Source organism: Cyprinus carpio, chromosome B5, assembly GCF_018340385.1.
Source record: "Cyprinus carpio isolate SPL01 chromosome B5, ASM1834038v1, whole genome shotgun sequence".
Lineage (NCBI taxonomy): Eukaryota > Metazoa > Chordata > Actinopteri > Cypriniformes > Cyprinidae > Cyprinus > Cyprinus carpio.
Window position 1 is genome coordinate 18626416 of NC_056601.1, and position 27886 is coordinate 18654301.

General features: G+C 36.8%; 1 protein-coding gene across 3 annotated transcripts; it reads right to left on the reverse strand.

Annotated features, from left to right (window-relative positions):
- Positions 1-794: 794 nt before the first annotated feature.
- mamdc2a (MAM domain containing 2a) lies at positions 795-27807 on the reverse strand. 3 transcript variants are annotated; one of them, XM_019094831.2, is made up of 14 exons: positions 27666-27807; positions 27322-27438; positions 17757-18007; positions 17086-17170; positions 15941-16078; positions 15490-15746; positions 12359-12452; positions 9061-9207; positions 7825-8090; positions 6558-6654; positions 2883-3038; positions 2536-2789; positions 2312-2396; positions 795-1385 (listed from the first exon to the last, which is right to left on the reverse strand). In XM_019094831.2, the coding sequence occupies exons 1-14, from the start codon at positions 27694-27696 to the stop codon at positions 1324-1326; spliced, it is 2040 nt and encodes a 679-aa protein (XP_018950376.1). In that variant the 5' UTR covers positions 27697-27807; the 3' UTR covers positions 795-1323. The 3 variants fall into 3 exon arrangements, with proteins under 3 accessions (XP_018950376.1, XP_018950375.1, XP_042580623.1); XM_019094830.2 differs by having other exon boundaries at positions 27322-27441; XM_042724689.1 differs by lacking the exons at positions 795-1385; positions 2312-2396 and having other exon boundaries at positions 2568-2789; positions 2887-3038; positions 27322-27441.
- Between the last annotated feature and the right edge of the window lie 79 nt (positions 27808-27886).

Sequence of the window (27886 nt, forward strand, 5' to 3'; positions counted from 1 at the left end):
CTGACACATTACCTGACAGATTAAAGTAACACTGCTACTTGATAACTAGTTTTCAAGGTGTTCACTTGAGAAAGCACAAAGATGTTTAATTTCTATTTTATGTTATGACACCTCACATATCTATACAATAAGCAATAAACTTTCTCCAGTTACTTACATTTTTGTGTCCGGTTAAGATCATTCACAAAGAAACAATACAAAACTACGTTAATGTTTTGCTTTCACTCGGTTCCTGTTTGTGTACTGCTCGCCAGCTAAACTTTTCAGGAAAAGCCAAAAGTGTTTTAATAAATAAACTTACTCTGATATTGACATTACGGCTGCACATCGGTCAAAATGCTCTTTAATGACCGTTCAGAAAAACAGAAGCAAGTTCGACCAGTTTGTGTGCATCATGGGTAATGTAGTATTGTAAGAGGTGGCGTAGATCTTTTATTTGATGGGAACAAAAAACTGTACGGAAAGCAAACTGGGGGAAAAAATCTGTATGAAGGCCAGGGGGGAAAATAGTAGTAGCCTATTAGTTCGCGTTTAGAATGTTTAAGTATTTTCTATCATTTCGAAAAAGGTTTCAACCAGGTTTTGTATGTTTCATAACACACTTATTCCACTAGATGGCAGTAAATTATAAGATCTTTTTTTTTTTTTTTTTTTTTATGTAGATTTTTCTTAATGTAAAAAAAATACCAACAGCTTCACTTGTATTTTTAGAAGCCTTGATGAGAGCCTGCATGAGGTTAATATTTGAGTGCATGTTTATAGTACTGTGATTCGGATGGGAATCTACAAGAACTGACAGAAACATCTTTATTTTAAAATGTTTAATAAAATGTAATATTTTAAAAGTTTAATAAATGAAACACTGTGAGTGAGAATGTATACAACCCATGACCTGAACTTTGTCGTTAGTCCAAACCTGTTTTCACCCTGGACACTGATCAGTGTAAAAACAAACAAGAAAACGTTCACCTCAGCAAATAGAAATCGGAAATCGGAAATTTTTGCAACCTAGCAGCATGCTGCTAAGCAATGTCAACACATTACAAAAATTACAACTATTTTCTGATGTTTTCTAATACACAAAAATAAGACAGTATCCAAGCTGTCTCAATGATCCAAAAATATCAGGCTATATCAAGAACTAGACACATCATACCACCTATAAAAGTACAAAGAAGCTTGTGTCTTTCCATGTAGTCATGCATGGGCAGACTCTGCAGAACACTGGTCTAGGTAACAAATGTTCTGTTCTCTCTCCCAGTCTCCCCATCCCCAGTGACACACAAATAAAAACAAACACATATCAGCATTCCTGGGCCTCGCTCAGTACTCAATTTCATTAAAATTTTCAGAAAATCCTGAGTATGAGATGCTGTCTCCAGGATCTAGTGAAAGAGAGAAAGAGAGCGTTATAAAAAGTATAAGCACATGTACAAATACATCCCCTGTGTTTTACAGGGTGCCATGTTACCGCTGCTTCAGTAAACACATTTAGATAACTATAGTAACAGTATCTGATCTGTCCACAGACAAATCCCAGTGAGAACTGCAGTAAAGATAGCACCTGCTCCCCACACCTGCTTTTATAATATAAGCTGAATATAAGAAAAATATAAGCTGTTAAATAAAAAACTATCTCTCTCTCTCTCTCTCTCTCTCTCTCTCTCACACACACACATATAGTATGTTGTGTGTGTGTATATATATATATATATATATATATATATATATATATATATATATATATATATATATATATATATATATATATATATATATATATATATCATGTGGTCCAACCAATTTGCAGAAACAGACGGGAAAAGATGAAGGAGAATCCCTGCAGACTCTCATGACAACCAAGGTGAGCCTTTTAAAGGGGCAGTTCAACCAAAAATTGAAATTTTGCCATCATTTACTCACCCTCATGAGGTTCAAAACCTGTATGAGTTTCATTCTTATGTTAACATAGAAGATATTTTGAAGAATGCTGGTAATCAAACAGTTGATGGTCCCCATTTCCTTATTATGGAATTCAATGGCGACTAACAAATGTTTGGTTCTTCAAAAGTCTTCAAAATATCTTCTTTTGTGCTCAACATAAGAAAGCAACCTAAACAGGTTTGGAGTGAAATAAGGGTGAGTAAATGATTAAAGAAAAATCATTTTTGGGTGAACTATGCCTTTTAAATATCAGATATTTTGAGCTTTTTATGCCATTGCAGTCATTAAAAACTTTCACTCTGAAAAATGTTTTAAAATATATTTTTAAAAAATGCATTGCCATTTTGGTCCTAAACTGTTCACTCACCATTGCACGGCCCCTTTTTAAACACAATATCATCGATTGCAATGTCACTCCTTATTGAGGATCCTCTGATAGCTTCAAATATAATCTGCAAACAATTAGGGAGACATTAAACCTTTCAGTGACTTTTTACATGCAAAAACGCAACACAGTAATATTCGACATTATAAAAGATGCATTTCAAAGGCATTTTTCAACAACAAAGGGAGTAAGAGTGTGTCTCTAACCCAGTGCCTTGTGTAACACTCGTAATCCACCATGGCCTTCATCCAGGACACACTTTGTTCTCCTTGTCTTGTCCAAAGCAATCTCTGCCTGTCCCCCTTATGCAGCAGGACGTTCAGAGTTCCTGTGCCTGAGCCATACATGTGGTAGAAGAAGATCAGACACTGAGGTCCAGTTGAACCCCTCAGCTCGGTGGACATGAGCTGGGCCGACTGCTTGGGTAACATGTGAGACGCCTCAATGTACATGTAGTAGCCTAAATCAGAGCAGGAAAGACTTAGAGTACACTGTCTCATTACATCAGCAATGTTAATAAAGCATTTCATGCTGAAGCATAAATTTGACTCACCTACCCCTAAGGTGTGGTCCCCCTTGGGTCCAGTGTAAGACGTGGGTGTATGTCCCCTGATCCGTAACCAATGTCCTTTTTTAGCTTTCTTTTTCTGGGTATAGCCGCAGTCCCCAGTTTCAAAGTTACAATGTCCAGGAGGTGGATTCATGGGGCCTAAACAGAGCACAAAAAGTTCCACCCTATTAGGCTTTGAAATGGTTAAAAGCTTGTCTATTTCTGTCCACCACAGCCGGCACTGCCCATTTAATGTTGATGTTTGCGAGGGCAGATGTTCTCCATTGCCATGGAATATATGTCTATAAAAAGAATATTTAAGAACCTTAGACAAGGGCCTTGCCCATTTCCTAAGCCACATTGTTTAAAACTGACAAGAAACCTCTGCCAAGCAACCTGTAAGTAATACGGTTTACTCTTTATTAGAACAATCAACTGCTTAAATATTTTACAAGTCATGGGTTTTACTCCCATAAAAGCAACAAAACTGGGTCGAACACTGTGTTATCATTTGGACAATTCTAAATATGGTGACAGTTTAGACAAACCCATGTAAGTCAGAGAAACAAATACCTATCCGAGCTAAAAATTTCTTCATGCTTATTTGAATAGAAAAGCACACATAATATTTTAGTTGTTCTCAGGCCCGGACTGGCTATCGGGAGCACCAGGAGAATTCCCGGTGGCCTAGCGGCTGATTTGACCCGCTGCCATAAATTTTTTTTTTTTTTTTTTTTTTAGTTATTATTATTAATAATATTTTATATTTACTGTATGGCTTCTCAATGTACCAAAGTAATCATTTCCGTTTTTTTCATTCGATAATAAATCGATAGGCCTAATAAATCATAAATCGGTTAGTCTTGACAGTCAGCGCTGTACTATACAAATCAGCTCACATCTGTTCCACGCTTTCGTCAAACGGTTCCGAACAGAACCGATGCGCTCAATGAAAGAGAGAAAGTGGCCAGAAGAAGCAGTGAAATGTAACAACATCACTGACCTGTTCAGGGCTTCAAGTGCAAGTCAGTTTCATCCGTAATTACGCTAGGTAGTTTTGTCTTTATTAACCTATTGATAATTAGTCTGTGCTACTGTCAATCAAACTATCGTGGAAGGGGCCTGTCTGTGTGACGTCACAAATGGTGCTTTTCCACTGCATGGTACGACCATAGACAGTAAAAGAAATGGACACAGCGACCCCATTGGAACTCAATTGAGACAAGTGAAGCCCATTTTTAGCGATTTTTAGCACTTCTGTTTCTGACGCCCAGACTCAAACTAAGCTTGATGACGTCAGCAACCTGTCTGACAGATGTAAATCTTCTAGTAGCTGTGCGTGCAAACTGCCATCGTTAATCTTGCAGAGACGGCGATCTTGAGCGGGGAGTTCTTTGGTGTGAGTGAGCAGGAGTAAGTATTCTGATTAATTATTTTGTATAGTATTTTAAAATGTAACACCAGTACGCCATATCTCTTGACGTCTCCCCGATTGCCTGCGAGCTTCTCCTCCTGTCTGTACGGTAATTTCTCTCCTGTGCGACAGAGAGTCGAGTGGTTATGACGCAATCGTTAGCCTATTTTTACAAAAACTGTTTCTACGGGGCCATAATGTAACATAGAAGATAATGGAGCCCTTTATACATTGTCGTGTATCTTTAGAAATAAATAATGGACAAATGGAGTCTTTAAACGCCTCAGATGTAAAGTTATTCGCTGTCAAAGTGACGCCAAAATGAATGGGAGTCAATGGGATGCTAACGCAAGTGAAGTTCTGCTACAAGATGGCGGCACGCGGCCGACTTCAACTTCCGGTCGACTTCCTTCCCCCCTGGGTACGACTCGGCTCGGTAACGTCTGTACTTCCGCAACAGACTTCCGTCTGTACTTCCGCAACAGACAATGAAACTAGAGCAGACAGCAACACAAAAATAATGAGTAACTGGCTCACAGCCTAATAATTCAAAAGTGTATTAGACTTTTTCTACAAATATATTGTACTAATTTTGACATTTAAGGGACTTTAGAAATAGTTTTTTAATACATTAGTCAAAGGGTTTTGATCAGTAAGATTTTTAATGTTTTTAAAGAAGTCTCTTCTGCTCACCAAGCCTTCATTTATTTGATCCAAAATACAGCAAAAACAGTAATACTGTGAAATAATTGTATTATTTAAAATAACTGATTTTTATTTGAATAAATTATAATTTTAAAATATAATTTATTCCTGTGATTTCAAAGCTGAATTTTCAGCATCATTACTCCAGTCACATGATCCTTCAGAAATAATTCTAATATTCTGATTTGCTGCTCAACAAAAACATTTATCATTATTATTATTATGTTGAAAACAGATTAGATTTTTTCAGGTTTCTTTGATGAATAGAAAGTTAAGAACAGCATGTATCTGAAATCTTTTGGAACATTATAAATGTCTTTATCATCACTTTTGATCAATTTAAAGCATCCTTGCTAAATAAAAGTAATAATTTCTATATACCTTTCGGGGTACAACAGCTTGTCACTGGAACAGGACCCTTAAAAGGACATATTTGTTCCTTTTTTACCACTAATAGGTAAGCCTACAAATTAGTACCTTAAGGGTACACATTACTACTCTAAGGTACTAATATGTTTTAGGGATAAAAAAAAAAAAAAAAAAAGGTACAAATTTGTCATTTTAAGAGTAATGCTACGATGTCAAGCTGTTGTACCCCAGAAGGTACAATTTTGACCCCTTTTTCTCTGTATGGCCTGGATGAGTTTTGGAAATATGCCCACAATAAATTCATTTATCAACTAATCCAAAAAAATTCACACAGTGAATGTTTCTTATCGCTCCTCTATGATCAAACCACTGCTCTTTGAGTTTGAGTTTTAGTATAGTGTTTCATTTATATTTATTTTTATTTTTACATTTATTTATTTTTATTTCACTTTAGACTTCAGTTAAAACTTGTTTTATTTCATTTAGTTGCAAAGGCAAAAATGTAAAATGTTCATATTTTAATTTTTTTTTATTTAAAGCTTATATAAATGAACGAAGAAAAAAAATTATATATAGTTTTAGTTAGATCATACATACTGTATTCATACATTCAGATCATAAAGTTCCGTCATCTTACAAATCCAGGAATTTGCTTCTCTTAAAATCACATGTTCTTTATAAACATTAATTTATATTTTACTTTCAGGACTATATTTTCACTATACTCCCCTGATAATATAGTCCTAACAGTAAAATATAAATTAAAATTTGTAATCGATAGATAGATGGCCCATTTCAAAAGTTTATGCAGTTTGATTGTTTACTTGCTCACTGCGGTGAAGCAGCCATGAAACTTCATGTGAAGAATTCCAAAGATTTCTGTGATACAAGCCTCCATTGTACTAAAAATACACACAATACCACACAGTGTTTCCATATGGCACTTGGCAGTAGTCAAAAAGGATTTTCAAAATACCTTTTGAAATAATTTCTACTTTTAAATTCAGAGATGTGGATGTGGACAGAACCACATGATCCTGGTGTTTGTTAAAAACAGTAGGTGATTCAGCCAGGAATTGGCTGGTGGGAGCAAAATGCCAATAAAGCACCCTGTAATAAACTTACATAACCATGTAACACAATTACCATCTGAATAGGGCTTTTTCTCATTGTCAAAAGGGCAGAAGTACCTGTAGCAACCCGACAGTCACCGAGGGTCACTGAGATGTCATCCAGAGCAACAAGCCCACAGTCCCAGAAGTTTCTGCAGATGCTGACAAATGCTACCAAAGGGAAGTTAAGATAAAAAAAAGTCCATAATGACAAATAGTTAAAATAGAGAAGAACATGGTCTAGTATGTCATAATTTTTCCAAAAAACTAAACAAAAAAGGTCTATTAAACATTAATTAAAAGTTATTTAAAAGACAATACAAATAACCCATGTAATATGTCCTCAATATTTACAGTACAGACCTTGATTTTTCTGTGGTTTTTCTCATAAATGGCTTTGACATTTTGAGAAGGCACAAAATATTTGACAAATGTAAATGCTATTAATGGGGTTTTGCTGTGGTTTGCCTGTAGACAGACACTCCATTCAAAAGTCTTGCGCTTCACTTATTATCCCTGAGATTACTCAAGGAATTCACACATGGGGTGACCCAAAGTTCAATAAAAGATTTATTATGGCTTATCATTTGGAAATGACAAGAGAATACTTTACCAAAACAAAAAAGTATTAAAACAGAACTTGTGATTATTATTCAGGACAATGTCCTTCTATCACCTATAATCTGAAGAATACTTAAACCTTTATGTTGTAACTGTTTTCTATTTAAATATATTTTAAATATAAAGATATATTTATTATATTAAATATTTATATATATTTAATATTTCATATAAATATAAATATATTTTAAATACTGTATTTAATATATTTTTAAAAGTTTTTTTTCTCCCTGAGATGGGAAAGGTGAATTTTCTGCAACCACTACTCCAGTCTTCAGTGTCACATGATCCTTCAGAAATCACTATAATTTGATGATTTGATGCTCAACAAACATATATTATCAATGTTAAAAAACAGTTCTGCTGATTAATATTTTTTTGGAAACCATGATTTTTTTTATTTTTTATTAAGGATTATTTGATAAACAGAAACTTTGAAAGAACAGCATGTATTTGAAATATTGTGTATAAATATCATAGTCTTTACTGATATGTTTGATCAATTTAAAGCATCCTTGCTGAATAAAAGTACTAATTTATTTTTATTTTTTAAATCTTCCTGACCCCAAACTTTTAAAGGGTGGTGTACACAAAAACAAAGTCATAAAACACAATGTTACTTTACTGAATAGTGAAATAAATTACAATTAGCCATTATCATGCACACAACCCAGTCCCTTAAAGAAACTTATATTTAACAACAATCCATTCATTTTACTATTACCTTAGTAGGCATGGGCTTTAGGTATGTGACTTCCACCTCTGTCCAAACATCTTTAGACCTCTCAGACACTGTCCAGATTTTCTCCTGAGCTATGTTGTTTTCATCATAGATATAGAGAGCCAGAACATTATCTATTTTCATGAAGCCATGCAGGACATAGTGGAACCTGAGGCAGTATTTATGGTTCCCTGGTAGGGACGGTCCAAAAAGACGACCCACATACCCTGGACGAGAGGTATGACGAGTGTTGGCCATGAGAAAAGACCCTGTGAATGCAATGGACATGAAAGATTTATATTATAAATAATCAGTGAAATAAATGATAATTTTATGAATGTTATCTTATTTTGTAACTTTTTTGTTCCGTATGTTTTCCTCTTTTATCATATTAAAGGAATAGTTAACCCAAAAATTAAAAGCTGCTGAAAATTTAGTCATCCTCATGTATATGAATTTGTTTCTTCTTCAGAACAGATTTGGAGAAATTTAACTTGCTCAGTAATGGATACTCTGCAGTGTATATGGGTGCCGTCAGAATAACAGCCCAAACTGCTGATAAAAATCACAATAATCCACAAGTAATTCACACGATTCCAGTCCATCAATTAATGTCTTGTGAAGAGAAAAGCCGCATGTTTGTAATACACAGATCCATCATTCAGTTTTAACTTTAAACCGTTACTTCCTGTCAAAATCCAACCATCCATAATCCACAATAATGCTTTCTTCAGTGAAATTGTGGATTATTGTGATGCTTTTATCAGCTGTTAAAACTCTGAAGGCACCCTTTCACAGCAGGGGATCCATTGGTGAGTCTCCAAAGATTTCTCCAAATCTGTTCTGCTAAAAAAAAAAAAAAAAAAAAAAAAAAAAAAAAAAGTTTTAATCAAATAAGTATCTTGGTTTTTGGGTAAACTATTCATTTAATAGTTATTTACTATGAATACTGATTTAGTTAAAATTAAATATACATTAAGTAGGAAACTGTTGGAATCTCACTGATTAAAACAGCTCCATAACATTGAACTTTACTGAGTCAAATGCACATAAAAAATACCATATACTGTATAAAGTATGTGATGTAAATGTATGAAATTTACATAAATTAGACTATTTTTATTTTTTAAAAAAAGTCTAAAAGTATTATTAAAAATTTCTTCATCAAGCTTGTACACATTTTTAAGTCAGATTCCACAAATTTGGTGAATTGATGAAAAGAACAGTCTCACTTCGCACCAGTGCCTGTAGTGTGATCCCCGATGCGGTAAACATTTGGTTTCACAGAGACCCTGTTCCACACTGAACCTCCAGTCTGTTCCTGATAATACTGACACAGGCCCTCCTCAAAGTCACAGTTTGCCAAAGAGGGGTCAAACGCTGGCTCTGGAACATGAGGCACATGAAGTTAACTCACATCTTGAACATCTCCCACATAGGCAGACTTTCTGTAAAATGTAACTGCTGACTAAATGGAATGTCAGTGTGGTTGCAACATAACAGGACAACAACAAGAAAATTCCCCTTTAAACAGCAATTTTGGACTTTTTTGGGTTGTTGAACATAATGCTGAAAGCCCCTCTTCAGAAAATGAAAAAAAGGAAACAGTTGCATAAAGCAAGAAAAATGACTTCTTTTTGTCCCAAAGTATATTATGTTGGAAAATATATTTTTTTGTTATCACATATGGAGCAACATAATTTGATCATAAGAAAATGTAATGTCTCAGTTACATATGTTGACACTGACATTTGGGGTTTCCCTTGGGAGCCCCAGTCACACCTGAGTAGTAAAAAACAGGTCAATGAGACATTGCTATATAAGGAGGTGGTGTGCATCAACTCATTTAGGTTTGTGCTGAATAATGTCTCCATTCCTTCCTTCAGGGAAACAGGTTTACATATGTAACCAATACGTTCCCTTTCAGTCAGTTGCTTTCAGCGTTATTAATGTTTGGGCTCCATATGGAAAGCACCACAACCACTGAAATGTGTTACGAGATCTGGTGATGCAGATGCTGGCAGGTTGGCATTCCACATCATAACCTACCCAGCGCCCTGTTGTGAGCCAGGGGAACTTTAATTCGGTTGGGATCGCAAAAAGCAGAACTCACAACAAGGAGGGCCAAGGCCGTTGTTACATTTTCCAACAGGAAAGAGAAATTCCACTCTTTCACAAAAGTTGTGAAAGAGCTGCTGGTAAAGTCGCGGCCAGATGTATTACACATACCTAAGTCCATGTGGTAAGGGACACAGCGGAGGCCACATTCTGCGAGGTATCATGTGGAAAATACAAATATGGACTGACCGAGAGGGCAGTACTACATATGGAGTTTCTGCAGTAGACCTCTACTGGAGGGGGAAGAGTCTAATGCAAAAACTGGACAGAAGCTACTCTATCAAGGGGAAGACAGGTTAACCAAGAGGGAACCCATACTGTGGAAGGAACACACAAGAGATCACCTGAAGCGAATCACTGCATTGTGGGGCACTGAGCTCAGTACAGGGGCTGACCAATAGAGGGGTTGATGTACCACTAGAGTCAAGGTCCCGTCCAGGAGCCCAAGGCTGCACACTCATTGCACACAGCACCCCAGCCTGTTCTGGAGGCATCTGTTGTAACAACAACATGCCTGGACACTTGTTCTAAGGGCATTCTGTACGTATAAAAGGAAGACCCGACCAAGGGCTGAAAGTCTGGCATCAATTCAGTGTGACATGAATGCGGAGAGCGCCACGGAGCCATACCCATCTAAGGACTCGCAGTGCTGTAGCCAGTGCTGAAGCGGTCTCATATGCATCAATCCGAGAAGCGTCACTGTGGCTGCGGATACCATATCCCCCAGGAGCCTCTGAAATTTTTCAGTGGAATCACTGTTTTCCCTTGAATGAGTTCAGGCAGTTCAGCACTGACTTATTCGTGAGCTTGGCTGTCACAAGTCCAACAAGTAAAGCTCCATCTGGCTGAGGTACCGGAGCATCAGGTCTCTGTGTTCGCACAATATATCTTAAGAGTGAGTCAGGGCCGCTTCTCTGTCCACTTGGAGGGCCAAGGGGCATGGGCCTGTGGAAGCTTGATGTTACAAGCTGAGGTGTAATAGCTGCCTGCACCGGAGCAGATGTAGACACTGCAGGGGGATTTCTTTGACAATCGCAGACTGGACGCCAGCCCCATGGCGACCCGGTAGCAGCGGTATCACGCCAGGGCAAGATATGCTTGATGGCCTCCATCTGCTTCTGGACTGCCTAGAACTGCTGGGCAAAGTCCTCAACAGTGTCGTTGAAAAGGCCATCCTGCGAGATGGGTCATCAAAAAAGCAAGCCTTGTCAGTGTCCCTCATCTGAGCAAGGTTGAGCCAGAGATGTCCTCCCAGAAGGAGGCAGTCGTTGTCCTCTGAATTACCTGATCCCTGATGCCACAATCGACTTCTGATACTCTTTCAGAGCCTCAAATGAAATAGTCGGATCGCCGCAAAATGGCCCAGCAATCTCCTTCGAGAGCATGATGGCAAGCAACATCATGGAGGACTGGTAGGTTTGTGAGGACTGGCCTGGCAGAAGAGCTCCCACTATTCTCTATATCCCGCTATTACTGGAAAACACATCTGAATGCACAGTAAACAGAAATGTCCAGCAAAGAGAATTTCCCGAAGATGACTGGAGAAATCTAGAAGCAGCAACCATTTGGCTATGAAGCAAAAATCTGAACGAGTGGATGCACGCCAATTCCTTATATGCCCATGTCCACGGAGGAGTGGCTGGGCATGCAAATTCCACTCGCCAATGTCTCACTGGCCTGTTCTTTACTACTAAAAGGTGATTGGGGCTCCCAAGAGAAACACCAAACTTCAGTCTCAATGTAACATCAATGGGACTGACTGAAAGGGAACTATTTTAGGAGATGGCGATTTCAAAGGAATTTGTACAATGTGAATTATATGAAAAGTATGATTTTTAGAAAAAAAAATTTAACCATGAATGTCCAACCAAACCCCACACCTAAACATCAGTGTCAGAGGATTGTAAGCAGATCGCACAAAAATGTAGAAATGAGAATCTACAAATTAGCCACAAATTGGCCAAAGCATAAAACAGATACAAATTGTCATTGTGTTGCAAATTACCTCAAAATCAATCTAAATATTTCATGTAACAACATCACAGATCAGGAATTTGCAGTCTATATCAATAAACATGTTTAAGAATGAGAAAAAATACTATCAAAAAGTCAATTGTACTCTGAATAATTAAACAGCACAGACATTTTGATTCTTCACAACCTAATAAGCATGGCAGAGAATTACTTAAACAAGAGAAACAGAAGTACAGAATACAGTGTGTTTCCAGAGTCCCGATTAAAAAGACATATCTACAAAAGTGTTAACATATGTTCACAAAGTTGCAGTGCCTGTTGAAAAGAAACCATAAAACTTGCATGTGGTTTTCAAGCTCTGTAAACAGCTGTATTGTGTTATTTGGGATTATGCACAGTTGCATAAAGCATGCTAGTGCTTATTATGTAACAGGACCGCACTGACCTGTCTCTGTGTGGCAAAACTCTGGGGAGAAAGAAATGTCATCCAAAGCAACATAGCCACCACGAGGACTGTTGAACGCCACCTCAAACACCATCTAGCAAACCAAACACACCAATCAATCTAAATTAGATACATGAAGTGCCCAACATGAAGGGAACAATACTGCACAAATTAATTTATTCATTTGGAAAAGCAAAAAGTTTCAAATGGATTTAGTTTGTAAGCATAAAATTAATACAAAAACACTATAAGGTTCAAAGGCATTAATTAGTAACACTTCAGACAGTGAACTCATCTGCTGGAGAGAAACTCCAGACTCCACACACACTCCTACTCTCATTATTTACATTGTCTCCCAGACAAACACTGCTCACACTCAAACATGGCAGCCACAGTGCCCTTCACTTTATGTTTATACTATTCCTACAGATGCAAAATAAACACTCTTTTCTCTGCAGAACAGAGACTACGTTATGTATAGTTGAAAATATATCACTCTTTGAACTACATTTGCAAATTACTATAAATATAATAGGCTACTTAATGTTACATATATACAGTTTGTAATATTTAAATCTAGCATAATATTATATATTTGTATATATAAAAAACATAAGTTAAACCCCCCAAAATTCTGAACAGTTTGGGGATGATTTTTTTTTAATTAATTAATAAAATTAATATTTTTTTTTAGCAAGCATGTATTAAATTGATCACATAGGTTACATAAATTGATCACAAGGTTACATAAAGACTTAATTAGAAAATATACTAAAATAGAAAAGTTATTTTAAAATTAATTTTCATTTTATATTTCAAGTTACCCAATATTAATGTTTTATTGTACTTTTGATTAAATAAAAACAGCCGTGGTGAGCATAAGAGACTAAACCAGCCCCTAACTTTTGAATGGTAGTGTGTATTCCAATTAGTTACAAATGTCATAATATGAATATTAGTCTAAGGTAGTGACATTCATAACTAACTGAATGTACATGAAATAATGTTATAGCTACTGCTATTATTGAAAATAATGGCAAAAGTGTTAGCCATTCATCTACTGGAGTTCCAGATATATTTATATAGAGGGTGTAAAGAACCCTTTATAGAACATTATTTCATATTTGTTTGACTAAAACTTGCCATCTATGATGTGACATAACTCTGCACAGCGTCTTCTATATGTTAACCATGAAATAAAAGAGGGCCCCTTTGATAAATAGGTGCTAGTCTTGTTAGGACAGGTCTTAAGCCGGGAAGTGTTTTAAAAAATAATGTTAATATATTGTGGGATATATAAAGTAGACAACAAAAGCTTACGTATGGATAGTGTCAAAATGTGAATGCACAGCATACATACACATGCTATGACCTGTAGACCAGTACATGAGCAAAAAGATGTAAAGAAAAGGTTTCCTGTGCATGTCCTGTCTGAGAGTAAAATACTTGTATTTGATTTTACTTATAAGAGATTTGTGTTATTTATATATGTGATTATTTAATGTGATACCCAACTTGATGACAGCAAGTTGGGTATCAGATTTGTTTAAAACATATTCTTATTTTCTTTTTTTAAAAAGATTTGTTTTGCCATTTTTACCTTTATTTAGATAGGACAGTGTAACAATGGGAAGTGAAGTGGGAGAGAGAGGGGCGGGATTTGGAAAGGTCCACGAGCCGGGATTCAAACTCGGGACACCAGCAGTGCAATGGCGGTTGCACATCTGTTTCACAGATTGCTGTTCTTTAATGGAAACAAAATGCATTTTTTTTTACTTAATATGTATACTAGGGGAGCGCGGGGCACAAAGTAACAGGGTTAGTTGTAACACACATGGTTTGAATATTTCCACACATGCTATCATAACAAAATGTACAGTATTTATTAGTAACCATATCAACATTATATAGAAAAAAATGTGCACCAAAATTCAAAAACCTTTGGAAGATATCGCTGAACATTTATTTTACCATAGTAAAATTAAAATTCTGGCTTAAGTAAATTTTTCATCTCAGTTTTTTTTATTCATTTAAAATGAGAAAAAAACTGCTTTTATTTTAATCTCCACTTTGTTATTTATCAGTTTAGATCGTTTTTTAAAGCTTTGATAACTAGCAAAAGACACTAACCAGTATTAAATTCCTATTGTGCAGATGGGGCACACTGTAACACTGCGTTAAAATGTGCTATTCTATGACATTAGCAATGTAATTTACACTATTTACTTGAATGAATTTTAATGAGAAACAACAAGAAACAGGTGAATCAAGACTGACAATGTTTAATGTTTAGAAATTATTATTTCAAGACATGTAAAGCATCTTTGCTCATTTATGTGGGTCGTCCTAAGCATTGGTTGCAATGTGTTTATTGTCAAACTCTAAAATCAGATTATTTTTAATTCTTAAAAAACACCATTATGTTATTTTTATTTTTATTAACAAAATATTTTAGTTTGTCGTATTTTTTTTCATTCGATCAGATAACATTTTAAGCTGTCATATGGTCATGTTACAACGTGCCCCTCAGATGTACCCCACCTACAGGGCATGTTGTCACATTTCACTTCCATTTTTTGAGGGTAAATAAAGTAAAACTTATACAATGTAATTATGAAACAAAGCGAAATATTTATACTAGACAAGTGTAAAATTACTGAGGATAAAAAAAAAAAAATTATATTCTGAACCCCATGTGGATGTACACAAACTAAGAAATTAAAAAGTGTTACTTTGTGCCCCGCTCTCCCCTTTAACATCCAATGAACATTTTAGGATTTTTATTGCCTTTCTTGAATTTGTTCCTTGTTAATGTTTAACATGATATAAGAAGCATGAATATTAGCCTAGGAGACAGTATAAGTTGGATAAGCCATCATTTGTAGTTTAATATGTACTTATTTGTAGATAGATTTTCATGTATGCTATGTATGACTTGTACCTTCAGTATTGTTATCAATGGTTATCAATGGTTACCTGTCATGAAAAGCTAACTAAAGATTACTTTTTTTATTATTAGAAGTGAAGACATGTTTGAAGTAGAGATTTTGTTGGCTTTGTTTTGTGGCCCCAAGCACCACGAACTCTCTCTTGAAACAGGGACATAAAGTTTGCTGAAGAACTTCACTGACCTCTAAAGGATGTGGTGCCTTAATATCCACTTGCACTAACTTCCAATCTGTTGTTGCATACACATCAGGCCTCCATATCTCATCATAGTGGCCCAGCTGGTCCTTAGTGAAGACTGAGAAGAAATTCCCAATGGCTTGGTCCCTTTGATAGTAAAAGGACAAGCACCCTGCCATTGAAGTGGTAGTCATTGGCGACACCAACTTGGCCACCTCCTGGAACCTTTTAGCATAAACTGAGTCCACATACATGTAGTGACCTAGTTCAGAGTGGAAAAATAAAACAAAGGATGGATTCACCAAGCACATTCCTCAGAGTGAGAGAGTAAGCAAGTTCCAAACCAAGAGAACTGTGGGTTGTGAAAAGCTATGGTCTTGTTGTAGAGCCTGGTATGATTCGTTCCAGTTCTTGACCTATTGTGCAGTATGAAGCTATCCTGTCAGTCTGTGTTACCTCTCTCATTGTTCATGGTGTGGTCATCTGGAAGGTTTGACTGAGGGTCCCGGGCCAAACTCCCACCCACATACCAGTTCACATTGGGATTCCACTGATTACTGTAGCCACACAAGTGGTGCTCCTCAAAGTTGCACTCTAAAACAGACATTAAACATTATTATTATTTAAGACTTTCAATTGTTTTTTTTGGTAGGAAAGTATAATTGCATTAGCACAGTGGTTTTCAATGAGTTAAAAACAGAGGCAATGCAAGGTACATCTATTTTTGACCACAGACATGAGACCCAATGAGGATTGTGTGAATGTTTTTTTTTTTTTCAGGTGTGCCAGATTTTGAGCGAACAAATAATTTAATTATATTTTGAACACAAATCAGTCAAATAGCACATAAATTATATGGACTGTTGTCATTGGACTTTTACAATTAAAATGTCAAATGGGTTTGGAACAACATGAGGGTGAGGAAAAATCAGGGTTTTTATTATGGCAAACTATTCTTTTTATATCGCTCCTGCAAGGCAGTATCACTTTTTTTATTTATTAACCTAATTATATTAATTCCAGTCATTTTGCATTATATAGTATATATTGACAAAGATTTCATTTGATTTGATTTTCAGATTAAGTGAAATAAATATGTAAAAATGCACATATTTCGCAAAATGTTCATCTCTAGAGTTACTTTTTGTTCTAGCTAATTAACGTGTTTATGGACATTAAATGCTTTTCCTGACGTAAGTTTATCCTTAAGCGACATTGTTTACAAGCTTTTGTATTCATGTCTCGTTTTGCGGTTGAAACACTGATTGAGCATTTACATCCAACTTGATACATTTCGTTAAGTTTTACTGTTTCTTTCATCATACCCTCTGATGTTCATTCATGTTTATTTTGTGCTGTAACTAGTAGCGAAGAAGAAATGTTAAAGCGATCTGTCACACCACATTAAGGAGCGTCAAAATAACATTTATCATTTTAATTTAGTGAAATCTGAGACTTTGTTTCTTATCAGAAGTTACAAAGAACAAAGCTTATTGCAATTATTGGATGGGAGGCACACAACAAATATTTTTTCCTTATTAAAGCATCAAGGATGCTGTAGTCAACAATATGTGTACCCCAAGTATAAAAAGTGGACTTACCTATACAGTATCCAGGGATGATGTGTATTTCAAAAAGAGCAATGCTATTTCCCATTCCTCTTCTGGGTTTAGCGTCAAATAATAGCTGAAAATCAAGAGGTAATAAACAAAAAGAAGTGAAACTATTTGTAACATAGTTAAATATGCACCAACTGCCAAAAACACTTATTATCTAAAGCCTAGAAAACTATCTAACTCATCTTCTTTCTCTTTCATGTACTCATTGAATCAAACACAGTTTTAGTTTTAAACAGTCTAATTTTAGAGTAAATATAATATCAAAAAGTTTACATCATACACCTCAAGTCAAAACTAACATAATGGATTTACTTTTTTCCGATCATAATTCATACAGTAACAACTGTTATTAAACAAAGTCAATCTCTATTCCTTTATTTACAAAGACAAAGATATTTTGTAATTCCCAGAAACTCAGCATTACAACTAGCATAGTAAAACAACACAAGTGCTTGTCTGATCAAGAGAGAGGCGTATCCACTGTAATATTATTAACAAAGGGCTCTTTTCTTCACTCAGCTCCACTCAAACCCTCTTTTAAGCTAACAGTCTACTATAAAGAGTCTTGACTACATTATATCACATATACAACCTCCTTGTTTCCCCACTTTTCATTTAAACACAGGAGTGACTGTGCCATGTAAGGCAGATACCTGGTAAGCCCCAGACATATTACGGACGTCCACACTGGCAATGAGCCAACTGTCTGAGGGTTTGTCCGCCGTCCATAACATGTAGTCAAAGTTCTCACCCTCGGGTCTTAAGTGCAGTTGAAGAGAGCCTAAGCCTGAGATCTGATAGACCAACCGCACACAGCTCCAGTCTCTGAGCTCCAGCTCCGGGCTGACCAGGACATACTTCTCATTCTCACCAAAAGATGAGGACTCTGCTATGATGAAGCGGCCTGAGAGAATCAGAAGAAACATAATGGTGAGAACATTTGCGCAGAAACACAAGTTCATTACATCATAAGTCAAAGAAGAGAACCAAAGCACTCCAAAAATGTAAAAGAAGCTTATTTTTACTGTTTGTTTAAACATTCCGTTGTGTAATTGTAAATTTAATCTTTTACCATCTTTGGGTATCAACAGCTCCTTTGAATCTCGTTCAGTTACAATTACCTGTGTTCTCAAATTCCATTTTGTAGATCTCAACCGAGTGTCAACTACTGCTACAAACAAATCAGGTAACCAGCTAGATCTTATTTACACACATCACTGCTCCACTAATCATGTAGGCCCTGTCCCAAATAACACCCTAAACCCTCACAGTCTTCCTCTGAGTCCACACTTTTGTGACATAATGCCGCTTTGACTGTTGGGTAGAAGTCTGCTACAGAGCTCGGCACGGTGCGGGCTCGGCAGAAGTGCATATCGAGGGCGCATAACGGCCACAAAGGGGGCACTCACGAGCACACTTTTGAACGCTAAAATGACGAATGGGACACCCTACGGTCTCCTGAACTTAACGGACACGTGCACGCAGTGGCCATTGTAAGGCCGTAAGACCACAAGTGCACATGAAGTGTTCCGTTTGGGACAGGGCCATACTAGTTACTCCACTGCACACCTTGGATCACTTCCTCCTCACTCTTAACCTCAACATGGTTCCTGACACAACACATACCCCTTCACATGTCATCTTTCGACGTAACCTATGCTCTCACCCTCCTGGCTATCTGCTATGGTTTTATCTTCGCTTCTTTCCCTTAAACTGTTAGCATCTTTTGATGCTAACAGTGCTACTGATACTTTCTGCTCTACTCTTACATCTTGTTTAGACTGTCTTGTTTAGAATGTCTGCTCCTTGTCTTCCAGTCCAGCACATACCACCCCTTTCTGCCCCTTGGTTATCTGATGTTCTATGCAAAACATTAGATTTATATATAACATTTTCCTCGCTCCTTTGTCCTCCTCCTCCTCCTCCTGCATCAACTCTAAACATCAGTGCACAATTTTCCACACCACAATCTGTCAAGCACATCTTACCAGCAAACATACACTTATTCACATCCTTCTCTTCACTCTCTGAGGCAGAAGTCTCCAAGCTCATCTTTTCTAATCAACCTACTACTTGTCCACTTGATCCTATTCCATCTCATCTCCTTCAAGCCATTTCTCCTGCAGTTATACCTGCACTCACTCAAATCATTTACATATCCCTTCACACTGGTGTTTTTCCCTCAACATTGAGGCAGACACGTATATCCCCTCTACTTAAGAAACCCACCCTTAACCCATCCCTTTTAGAGAACTGCAGACCAGTTTACCTCCTTCCTTTCATTGCAAAAACACTTGAACTTGCTGTTTTCAACCAAGTCTCTGCCTTTCTCACACAGAACAACCTCCTTGACAGCAACCAGTCTGGTTTCAGAAGTGGACATTCAACCGAAACTGCCTTGCTCTCAGTTGTTGAAGCCCGAAGACTGGCAAGAGCGGATGCCAAATATTTAATACTTATCTTGCTGGATCTGACCGCTGCTTTTGACACTGTTTACCAGCAGATCCTCCTTCCAACCCTATTGGCAAAGGGTATCTCAGGAACAGAACTCCAGTGGTTTGAGTCTTACCTATCAGATAGGTCCTTCAAAGTATCTTGGAGAGTTGAGATGTCCAAGTCGCAACATCAAACTACTGGGTACCTCAGAGCTCAGTTCTTGGACCACTTCTCTTCTCTGTCTACAAGGCATCATTAGGTTCTGTCATTCAGAAATATAGCTTTTCTTATCACCGCTATGCTGAAGACACTCAACTCTATCTCTCATTCCATCCTGATGATCCGACGATAGCTGCTCGAATCTCAGCTTGTCTAACAGACATCTCTTGCTGGATGAAGGACCATCACCTTCAACTCAACCTTGCCAAGACAGAACTGCTTGTGATTCCAGCAAACCTATCATTTCATCACAATTTCATCACAACTGCTTCAATAACAGCCAGAAACCTTGGCGTTATGATCAGCTGACTTTCTCAGACCACATTGCTAAAACTGCCCAGTCCTGCAGAATTGCTTTATTTAACATCAAGAAGATCAGTCCCTTTATTTCGGAACATGCTTCACCTTGTTCAAGCTCTTGTTCTGTCCAGGATGAACTATTGCAATGCTCTCTTGGCAGGTCTTCCAGCCAGTTCTATCAAACCTCTACAATTAATCTTGAACATGGCAGCAAGATTAATTTTTGCTGTGCCAAAAAGAATGCACGTCACACCTCTGTGTATCAGTTTGCACTGGCTTCCCATAGCTGCTCGCATAAAATTCGAAGCATTAATATTTGCCTACAAAACCACAACTGGTTCTGCACCCTTTTATCTAAATTCATTACTTCAGACTTATGTGCCCTCTAGAAGCTTGCGTTCTGCAAGTGAACATCGCTTGATTATGCCATCCAAAAGAAGCACAAAATAACTTTAACAGACTTTTAAATTAAATGTCCCTCCTGGTGGAATGACCTGCCCAACTCAATCAGGGCAGCTGAGTCCTTAGCCATCTTCAGGAATTGGCTAAAAACACATCTCTTCCATCTTTATTTGACCCTCAAACTCTATCACAATCTATTCTAATTCTAAACACAAAAAAACACAAGACCCTCATACAATTCAATTCTATCCACTTAAAAAAAAACAAAAAAAAACCAATATTTTTCTAATACTATCGTATTCTATCTGTTTTCTTTTCATTTATTATACAATTAACAAAAGCAAAAAGACCTCTAACACTAGCTTGCTCTATTCTTTTTCTATTCTATCTGTTTTCTTTTTATTTATTATATTATTTAAAAAACCCTTGCTACGTGTACTGCGTTAATCTGAGACTTGTTATAGCACTTGTATATCATTGCTCTTTTGTTGATTTTGATTGCTTTCATTGTCCTCATTTGTAAGTCGCTTTGGATAAAAGCGTCTCCTAAATAACTACAGTAAATGTAAATGTAAATGTAATTTTTATTGGAGGCTATAACAATGCATCTGGAATTTCCGAAGCCAAACCTGTCAAGTGATAAAGGGTCCCACAGGGTCATCAGTAATGCACAGAAACTTAAAAGACAAAGTAAACTAAATAAATGGTTGACTGTTTCACCATTTTAAACAGTGTGCCTAAAAACAGGTGTGATTTGTATCAGGTTCTCTAAAATAAAGTGCAAGCAATTACAACAAACAAAGACTCATGGGACACTCAAGTGTTAATTTAACAGTCCATTTAATCTTCTGACTTCAACAGACCGACTGTTTAGAGTACAGAAATAGGTTACGTTCACATTTAAACAGTTCATTAAAGAAGAAATATCAGCTGTCAGATGTAAAGTAATCATATATGTAGTGAATGTATCCAGTTTCCTCTTGTTTAATATGCATCAAACCTTGACATGATGTAAGAGTGTGTTTGCTGCTGTTAGCCTCAGTGATCTCTGATAGCTCCAGATGTTCTCATGATAATTCATTCCAGGTGCCAGATGAAAAAAAAGAAACCTTTTTTTCTTTTTTCTTCATGGCCTCTTATAAAAACACTTATTTCTGCACTTTGGTTTGGCCCTCTTTTGAGACCTCATATATTTAGTCCATGAGAGAATACCAATCATTAATAGACTATCCCACTTCTCCGGCCATAACATTAGACAAGTCATGTCTTTGGTAAGGTCTATTGACTTGAGTCCCCATGTGTGACCATTTTTCCAGGACACGTCCTGGCCAGGATTTCTATATTGCCTAAAATATCCACGTTTTGGCTTTGTTTGTGCTGCGCAGACCAATTGTTTTATGACAAAGTACCGTAAGAGCTCTAGAGAGCAGACGGCTTCTTGTGCTTTTGAATCGCTCTCATGGTACTTCGATGTCATACACTGATAGGTATGCTCAGTGCTGCTTCAAGTCCAACACTAATTTACGTATTTGCATCACTTTGAGCGTTCTCTGTAGATCCCACCTTCTCACGCACCATGATTGGACGATTACATACAATGTCTGCATGTTATTGGGCAAACGATCATTACCTTCATTAAGTATGAAAACAGGAAACCAAAGCCAAAACCTGGATATTTTAGGCAATAGAGAAATCCTGGCCAGGACATGTCCTGGGAAAATGGCACATTTGTTCACCCTGCATTATAAATTTTTTTACTGCTCAGAGATTGTTGTTGCATTTTTATTGCAGTGGGGATTTCCACCTTTAATGGCCAGGATAGTAGGAGTAGAAACAGAAAACAATTGAATAGGAGCAGGAAAGTATACCTTTAGCTGGGATTCAAACCCATGCTGCTTGAGATACAGTTGGGGCTTCATGTAGATGTGCTACCCACAAGGTTATGGCTCTGACAGGTTACTCTATGATCAGGATACTAAGGGGTCATTCTCTTATATGTCTCATTGAGATATCAGCTTTGTCTTAAGATGTCTTCAGTTTTATTTTAGGAGAAACGTTAAACTTTTACTAATATTGTAAATACTAAAACTATCATTTAAATAGCATTAAACATTTCAGAATATCAGTATTACTATTACTAATATTACTAGTTTAAATGTTTAAATATATCTTCAATGTCCAGCATTGTATACACCAAATTTTCCAAACACACTAGAAAGGGCATACAAGTGCAAGATGTTTAGTATAAGAGCAATATCTTTTTTTACATTATAAAAATGTAACACTAGTGTACCATTGTTTTTTTTTGTTTTTGTTTTTTTGCTGTGTTTAGTATTAAAATTTTGTCTTGTACAGCCCATTTTTGCATGTGTGTAAATATAGGTTATGGTTTCCTCTCTTAAATCACTGTGCAATAAAACACTGTCTACATAAAACAACTACAAATATGATGATGCATGTATTGTCTTTGATTGAAATGGTGTGGATAAATGACATTGAAGCTAACCTTTTGCTTGAGTCTCCTGCTTCTCAAATTTGTCTCCTGAGACAAAAACTCTAGCACTCTCACAATGGTCTTAGAAGAGATCTCAACAACAATACACACTGTGCTCAGATATTTCTCCTTAGCTACAGACTCTGGATCTCTCACATTTGTCTCTTTTAAAGCTTTCGAAGAGATCTCAACATCACACACTGTGCTCAGATTTTTCTCCTTAAGACTCTGGATCTCTCACATTTGCCTCCTCAGAAGTTTAGAAGAGATCTCAATAACTTTACAAAGTGTGCACCAAGTCAAATGCCTCAATATGAGCTCAAATATTTCTTCCATGTATTAATAATCAAACTAGTCAATTAATAATCAAGACTGAGCCATAAGCCATTTATGTGCCTTTCAGCAAAGAAAGCTCCAGGGTTACATTTTCTATAAATCAGTTTTTATTAAGGCATCCGGTACATTACTATTTCCAGCAACAAATTATGTGTCTAAGTACATAAACATAGTCCTATAAAAAGTAACATTATCCTTATTTCTGCTTAATTTCTCTCTCAATATAGCCTTTGACTCTGAATTTATGATCCCCCCCCACCCCCCTATTTAGTGCCTTTCAGGTACTTTACTTGATGCACACTTTGTAAAGTTGTTGCAATCTCTTCTAAAGTATTAAAGGAGACAAATATGAGTCTCAGAAGACAAGTTTGAGAAGCAGGAGCAAAAATCTCCATTCGATCTTAAAGTAACCTCATTTCTGTCTAGGAGAAATATTTGAGATGTTAAAGAGATCTCGCTATTGATTTTTCTTTCCTATGGGATGGGATGAAGAGCTGACGTCAATGACCTACATGGCTTATTATAACACACTGTAAAAAGGTTCCAGGAAATGTTTCTGTAGTTGCAGAGACTTTTAAAGTTAATTCATTAACATTATGGTCTCAAGTGTGCAAAACTTAGTTTCCAGGTAAACAGATGCTTATTTGCTTCCTGAGAATTCTTATTTATGACACAAACACCACACAACAACATGTCTTCTCTGATGACGTGTGTACCATTGTGAGGGCAGAATAAAAAATCCCTCCTCTTCAGAAACCTGTCACCCACATGACAAGCAATCAAGAAACTGTAAAACAACAGCCTATCTTGCTATCCAACTGTCCAACTAAAAATGTAATGCACATTTATGAGCTGAGTGTAGAGTATGAGCAGTCATAAAATTCTGGTTGCATGTACACACTACAGTTTAAAAAATGATTTTCAAAAGTTGTAAATAAATATTGGAAAATAAAGATTATTAGAGTATGTTTTACAAGAGCACACTATTTCAGTCTTTCTCCTTCAAAATTGCATGTTTAATTCTGTTTGATGTGCTTATGTTTTATGTTTTATCTTTGTAGATTGTAATTGTGTAATTGTGAAATTAACTAGTAATTAACTAGAAATTAATTTCAGAGTAAAAACTGTTTCTACCAATTAGTTTTTCAGTCTGTGCTGATGCATTTTACGGCACACATTTATGTATACTCTAGCGTATGTGTTATAAATGAAAAATACTTTTGGGATTAGCCAAGCATTCCCTGAAAAACCCTGAAAATGTGTTTGGTCACATTATATAGGCTTTTCGATAATATAAAAAATATTACAGATCTGTTACAAGCCATACAGCAATAGCATTTTTAGTGGCAATAATAAGCAGAGCGGTAATTTAGCACAGAAATATTTCAAGGATAAAAGTGCAGTTCTTGCTACACACTCACAACTCACTGCAGCAGCTGGAAGTAACCCATTTACTTCTGAGGCTTGAAGGGTTAAATGTGGAGGTGAACTCTGTGAATGTCTGCTGTACATCTCCAAAGACCTAAAATGATTTCTACAGCTGTCTGAAAATGGCTGGAGAAACAAGGTCACCAGCTCTCCTTTCTTTCTCATCATTTCCGTCTCTTTATCTTAACTCCTCCTGGAAATGTTTTCTTACACAATTTTTGGCTGCATGTATATGTAATAAATAAATACATTGAATACTCTAAATTGTGTCTTCAGTGTAGCAGAGAGTGAGCATTTGATAAACAGTAACGTACATTTCTGGCAAATGTCTGAATCCATTCATTAAACATTTAGAAAAGTGCTTCCATTTTCCTCTGCTGTGTTTCCTGTACAAAGTCTGAGTTGTCCAGGAAACCAAACAGAGACACAAATGTGTTGCCCAGTCTTGTTTTACTGACCTGTGGGGGAAAAACTCACTTCACAAGCAAAAGGTTGAGAAGTCAACCAGACAACTCCACGACGTATCTTCACTGGATTATACTTCCTTCATCATACTTTGGTTAACAGTCATTCAGAAGCATCTACTCTGTTTTCACCACAACACTCCACATCAGCGTAGTGCCATTTTGGCGAATCTGAACTGTACGCAAGCGGCGTACGCTCTTCTGTGTCAGCCGTGCCACAAGGTGCTACGCTGATGTGGAGTGACACAGAGGAGACAAATTGTCATTTTGGGGTGGAATATCCCTTCAAACAATGAAGAAAGTAGGGCAGCAATTTGTATATGTCTTTTATATAAAATGATGCATTTCAATACATTCACAGTGCCTTATAACAAACCTGCTCAATATCAAAGTTGTGTGCCATTCAGAATTGAATTGGGAATGTCTTCAATGTCTTTAACTCTTTCCCTGCCATTGACGAGTTATCTCGTCTTTTAGAAGACAACGCTTCCTCGCCATTGACGATTTTTTACGGCTTTTCGTGTTTTCACTGTTATACACTCGGGGCGCTATTACACATCTTCTGAACAAGTACAAACTTCCCGAACAAAAACACATGTGAACAGGACGGAAAAACGAGCGGTCTCTTATGTAAATAGATGCATATGATAAATAATGCGGTCATCAGCAATAGACAGCATATAAATGAAAACTGCATAATGTTATGGAGTAAAATGATGATCCAGGAAGTGGGATATACTGTAGCTGTGCAAGCTTTGGAGGTGTTGATGGAAGCGATTTACTGGATTTATGCTTTGATAATCGTATATCCAGATGTAGTTTTTGATTAAAAAAATTTGATTTTCTCACCTTTTTGCTCAAAATGATACATTTTTATGAAGCCAAACTAAATTCAAGACAAAAAAAAAAAAACTAAAACCTAAAACAAAACTGATTTTTTTTGTTTTTGTTTGTTTGTTTAAAAGTAGAGGCTTTGATCTTTATTTTGGTGTACTGCATATTCAAATATTCATACAGCAAAATATACTGTAGGCCATCAAATTTTAGTGAAAATCATCAAAATCGCCGGCAGTGGCTGGCAACTTTTTTCAAAAATGCTGGCGGGAAAAGAGTTAAAGATGTAAGATTGATAAATGGTGGTTGCAGGTGCAATCAGTAAGTATTTGTGTACATTTTGATGGTTTTTATTTGTCACAGTAGTGTCAGGGTTATTTTAGCTATACATTAACACCTATTGTGGCAATGTGTACTGTTTCATGTTAATCAAACCAACCATCTATAAGGAGTTAGAAAAAATTGGGTTTTTATGAAAATTCAAAATAGGAAAATCAGATGGATTCTTATAGGACTTAAAAGGATAGCACACAAACATTTTAATTCTGTCATCATTTATTCACCCTCTTGTCGATGTTGTTCCAGACCCATATGACTTTGGTTAGTCTTCAAAACACAAATTAAGTTCTTTTTAATGAGACATGAGAGGTTTTTGCTCCTCCAGTGAAATTATGCTTCAGATGATAATCGGATTAAAAGAAAGCTTTTATTTATATCTAAATAATAATCGACACAAATATTTAGTTTACAACAAATTAAATCTGTCCATCATATAAAGTGATCCAACTGTATCTCTTCATATGTCTTAGATTAAACAGCTCATTTTTTATGGATTCCTTTTAGGGCACCTTTACGACCTATTTGGATATTCTACAGTTTGGTTACCAGAACTTTTAGATAATGCAAGATAGAAACGGGTTTCTTGGATTTCTTTAAAATATCTTAGTTTGTGTTTTGAAGATTAACCAGAGTCTTATGGGCTTGGAACGACATGAGGGTGAGTAAATGAAGACAGAAGAGTAAACTAAGGGGTAAAAATCCCCTTAAGGATTCAAAAGGGGGAAAAAATTACTCAAGCCATTATGGTTCCTTAGCTAAATTAGACTATATAGCGCCACCTACGCTTGTGTATTGGGGTGCAAGTGTGTGTGTGTGGGGTGGGGGGGTATTTTATTTGGAACCATCCCACCAAGTGTAACTAATGGTCTCTGACAACCAAACACATTTAGGGTAGAAAAAGAATAACTGGCAAAACAGTACTTCAAATAAATGTGCTTGAGCCCCTAAAAAATCAGAAAGTCATACCTTCCTCGTTGATGGTCCAGGCAGCATAAGCGGGATCTGACGTGTAGCCGCAGCTGTCCGACTCAAAACTGCAGGAGCCCCGCAAAAGCTGCGTCTGAGCCCGCACTAGAAGAGCGACTGCTGAGGATGAAATTAGGCTACATCAGATTAACACTAAACTATTAACAGCAAGACTTAAAGACGTTTAAAGTGCTCTGTTAGCGGACATAAATGTGCAAAAAGTCCATTCAGCAACGAGGTCTACGTTGATGCAATTGGATGCAATAAATTAAATCTGCACAAATGCACAGAAGCATGCAAACGAACTAAACCAAATGACCCATTAGGTAAAAGTGATGACCTACCCAGAAGGATTGAGAAGTGAAGCAAACTCATGGCTGAAGTTGCAGGGATGCTGGAGTGGACGTGTGAAGGTCCTCTAAGGCAGATTGCGTACGGCAGCTGTGCGAGCGCTGCATTCACTCTCCATGCTTTGACTCTGGCAGAGCTGAGCAGACAGTGGGAGGAGGGAGTGGCTGTTGGGGTTTCTATTTCAGAACAGGCAGTGGATCTCCTTTAGGTAAGG